At 50.9% G+C, this 4,521-nt stretch overlaps 1 protein-coding gene across 1 annotated transcript; it reads left to right on the top strand.

Annotated features, from left to right (window-relative positions):
• Positions 1–463: 463 nt before the first annotated feature.
• FIBRA_07093 (uncharacterized protein) lies at positions 464–3,645 on the top strand (the record flags this gene model as incomplete). Its single annotated transcript, XM_012328790.1, has 9 exons — positions 464–480; positions 592–896; positions 944–1,145; positions 1,197–1,969; positions 2,020–2,267; positions 2,322–2,449; positions 2,504–2,691; positions 2,743–3,026; positions 3,082–3,645. The coding sequence occupies 9 exons, from the start codon at positions 464–466 to the stop codon at positions 3,643–3,645; spliced, it is 2,709 nt and encodes a 902-aa protein (XP_012184180.1).
• Between the last annotated feature and the right edge of the window lie 876 nt (positions 3,646–4,521).

Genomic DNA, 4,521 nt, shown 5'->3' with positions numbered 1-4,521 from the left:
CCCCCCATCCCACCCCCTCCTCCTCCCTTCACGCCCCCTTCACGACCTCCGCGCCGCCGTCTACATCACCATGTTCGTATCTTTCCCTTTGCCTCCTCTTGTCTCTCAATCCCAGGTCTCGTTTCAGGTCGAACAGCGACATATCCAGTGCCTCTAGCGCCTCAACCTCTACCTTCGTCACCGCCCTCGTCTTCAACGCCGCCGTTTTCGGTGGTGAACTTGCCGCATTCACCCTTCTCCGCCCCTATTTCCCCGCAATATACCAACCGAGAACATATGTTCCTCCTGAAAGGTGAGCCTTATGGGCTTTATGGTTGTTGTTTTTTCTCCTGGAGGAAAACGCCTTGAGATGTGCGGATGTTGCTCAGGCACCCTCCCACACTCCTTACGCGTGCCTTATCACACGCTGTCAGTGCGTGTGTTGAACCGACATTGTTCATTTCCGTCTTAATTTGGCGCACATATGTCCCTTGTTGCAGGGTTTGCGTGACGTTGGTCGTCAACCTTGTTTGTTGACTAGACCGTCCTTTCTCATGGAATGCTCCAATCTTGATCTTATGTCTCTTTTCTTTTCTGATATCTATCCTGCAGTAAACGAGCACAACCGCTCAGTGACAGCATTTTCCTCTGGCCATGGGCTGTCTACAAGGCAGATTACCACAAAATAAAGGATGTCAATGGCCTTGATGCGTACTTCTTTGTGCGCTTCCTCCGCATGATGCTTCGCGTCCTTATTCCTATTTGGCTCATCTCCTGGGTCATTCTGCTTCCTGTTGATTCGGTTGGTACCACGTCCGGGACGAGCGACAGCCTTACCCAGTTCCAGTTTGGCAACATTGGTCCTGGACAACAGGATCGTCACTGGGCCCATCTTGTTCTCGTGTGGGCATTCACCAGTGAGTCCGCTTGTAATTTGTCTTCATCCATTACTCATAGCATCAAGTATGGATATGGTGGAATATCCGACACGAGATGTCGCATTTCGTGACGACTCGTCAGCGATGGCTTATTGACCCCGAAAATGCAACTGCGCAGGCCAATACGATGCTAGTCACTGGTGTGCCCCAGCGGTATCTGACAGAAGCAGCAATCAAGGATGTGTTCTCTTACCTTCCTGGCGGAGTTGCAAAAGTCTGGTTGAACAGGTCAGCAATGCGAATCCCTCAGTGTGAGCCGCGCTCAATTATTTCCCCCAGAGATCTGAAGGATATGCCCGATTTATACGAGCGACGGCTCGAGGCGTGCAAGATCCTTGAATCAGCGGAGACATCCCTGCTTAATACTGCTATCAAGCTGCACAATAAACGAATCAAGAAAGAAGCCAAGGCAGCGAAGAAGTCTGGCAAGATCGTAGCCACGGCCGACGAGCAACGTCTGACTGACGGAAGCATCATAGACACGGAACGGGGTGATGCTCTCAGTCTTGCAGAGCGTCTCGTACCGCAGAAGAAACGCCCAACTCGCCGACTGCCGCTGCTGTCTTTCTTGCCGTCACTTCCGCTGATTGGAACACAGGTGGACTCAATTGAATGGGCGCGTGAGGAGATTGCCGTCACTGGTGCAGCGCTGCGGAGCGGCCGGCGGACTCTCGCCCGGGAGGTCGAGCGGATGTCGACGAGTCGCGATTCGCGGGACAGCGAAACAGGTAGCGCGGATGGACACGGTCACGTCAGCGACCATGGGCACGCAGGAGAAGATGCAGAGGCGGTGAAACCAAACCCTGAGACGTCGTTGACGTATCCGCCACTCAATTCGGCGTTTGTTCTGTTCAACGAGCAGATTGCGGCGCATATGGCTGCCCAAGCGCTTACACACCACTCGCCATATCGGATGGCTCACAAGTATTTGCACGTAGCACCAGCTGATATCATTTGGGGGAACCTGAACATGAATCCATATGAGATGAAAATTCGTACGGCCATCAGCTGGTGTCTGACCGTTGGATTGATCATTGTATGGGCATTTCCTGGTATGTACCTCAAGTGTTTTTCAATTAGAGTACCCTGATGTTTGCTCTAGTGGCGTTCATTGGTGCGGTCAGCAACATTCACTCACTGTGCAGCACGTACGGTTGGCTCGCGTGGGTCTGCGGCCTTCCACCCGTGATTGTCGGCATTATATCTGGTATTCTTCCTCCCGCGCTCTTGGCAATCCTCATGATGCTCCTCCCGATCGTGCTGCGTTTGATGGCACGCTTCGAGGGCATGCCGACACGGTCGTCTGTTGAATTGAGTTTGATGACGCGATACTTTTTGTTTCAAGTGATCGTATGTCTTTTCCTTAAGCGTCTGTGTGTGCCAAGCTGATGTCGCGGCAATCAGCACTCGTTCTTGATTGTGACGCTGAGTTCCGGTATAATTGCAGCGCTACCACAGTTGGTTGAGGATACCAACTCGATTCCTTCGATGCTTGCTTCGAATTTACCCAAGGCGTCGACGTTCTTCCTGACGTTAGTCTCCTCGCTCTACTATTAATTTATAATTGCTGAACGGCACATCGTTAGGTATATCATCTTGCAAGGCCTTTCTGGGTCGGCTTCCGGCTTCCTTGATATTATTTCTCTAGCCATCTACTATGTCAAATTGTACCTGATGGGCAGTACACCGCGCTCAATCTACAACATCAAATATTCGCTGAATTCGGTTCAATGGGGCACAGCGTTCCCGTCTGTAACGCTCCTGGTCGTTATCAGTGGGTTCAACCATGTTGTAATATCTCGCATTAACTAATCCATGCAAATAGCCGTCGCATACAGTATAATTTCTCCTATTATTAACGGCCTTGCTGTCGCTACATTCTTCTTGCTTTACCAGCTGTGGAAGTATCGCTTCCTCTGGCAACTTGGACAGCCGAGGGCGGACGAGACGGGTGGTATGTTCTTCCCGAAGGCCATTCAACACGTCTTTGTTGGGTTGTATCTCCAGCTGGTCTGTCTCGCTGCGTTGTTTTTCCTGGCTCAGAATGGTTCGAAAAAGCCGAGCGCCGTTCCGGAAGGTGCTTTGACGATAGTACTAATTGCTTTTACCGTAAGCATACCGTCTTTCGACATTTGAAGGGGTACTGAATGACTCGTGCACACAGGCCTTCTTCCATATCATCATCAACAACTCGTACGGGCCACTGATCGACTACCTGCCGCTCACGCTTGCGGGTCAGGATTTGGAACTGAAGGATTCGAACCGCGCCGTAACAGAACAGGTACTTCGTGAGAACGCATCTGCAACGAGCTTGGACGCCGAGCAGCAGGAGAAACGGCAGGGCGAGGGGCAACAAGTACGTTCACGTAGAGAATCCAGCCATCCTGGGAAAGCCCGTGTCGACACAAAAGAATACGCTACGCGTGAGTCAGACGAGATCGCTGATGCGACCGGGGACGTGGATGTGGAACAAGGTGTAATTCAGGCCGCGTCGGAGGATGATCTATTGGGCGTTGACGAAGAGGATGGCCCGAAAGACTTCTATCATCCCGCGACAGTCGAACCTCAGATGACGATATGGATACCGAAGGACCCGCTTGGCCTCGGAGAAGCGGAGGAGAACGTCAATCGCGAAAAAGGGATTGCGGCGTCGACAGAGAACGCTCGCATGGACGGGAAAGGCCACGTTGATGTCTTGGGTGCACCGCCCGAGGATGGATCGCGGTGAATTTAGGATTTTGTTTGGGTTTCGGAAATATCCGTATATTCCCTGGCCGCGGTTGTGAGGGATTAGGGAACGGAGGGAATGGATCTACTGTGTATTATCTGCGTTTCTCAGTCTTTGAATCCATGATTTCTAGGAATACCATACTACTTCAGTGATTCCCATGTACGTATCAGACGTGCAGTTGTGTATACCCGTTTCTTTACCGTGGTTATTCTGTACAATACAGTGCATACGTACAAGAGTGTTCTGCGTGATAATCAATTCAGTTATGAACGTGAGCGGCAAAGCTTAAGGTTAAAGCCAGACTTATGGTGCCCCTCGCTACCGCATGACCGCATTGCGACACGTGGTTGGAGGTAGACCCGGAAATAAACGGCTGTTATCTCCTGTCACTTGCTTTTGTCCGCTCTTACTTACACTAAGTACGTTTATTTCGCTACACAGGTGTCTGAGAATCCATTAATAAGTCAACAGATTGAGTTCCATGGTAGCTACCTATATTTGTTTGGCCGCCGGCCCCTTCCCACTAGTTTCATATCGAAAACCCTCCACGTGTGAGATCGATTTGGGTCGAACTCCACTGGTCTCGTCCCCAGAGAACGAGATCAGTTCCCACGACGTTCGACTTCTCATGTCTTTATCTCACCAGATGCTGGCAAGTGACCATATTTAATTGGCAATTTGCTGAACATGCGCTAAACGAGCTTATCAGAATCTATTTCTATACGTTTGGAACACGGAACTACCGATACGCTCGTTACATAAATACTGATAAAGCACGGGCTGGAGGGTGAGCAGCGTGTGCGCATGCTAGGGGGGATGACTGTGCATGTCTCGTAGACCAACCAGCTTAAGGTCGATTCAACAGTTCACACT

This window comes from Fibroporia radiculosa (genome assembly GCF_000313525.1).
Source record: "Fibroporia radiculosa TFFH 294 genomic supercontigs, scaffold11753, whole genome shotgun sequence".
In the NCBI taxonomy this organism is placed as follows: domain Eukaryota; kingdom Fungi; phylum Basidiomycota; class Agaricomycetes; order Polyporales; family Fibroporiaceae; genus Fibroporia; species Fibroporia radiculosa.
Note: the sequence above shows the minus strand (reverse complement) of the source record. Positions and strands in the feature narration are given on the sequence as shown.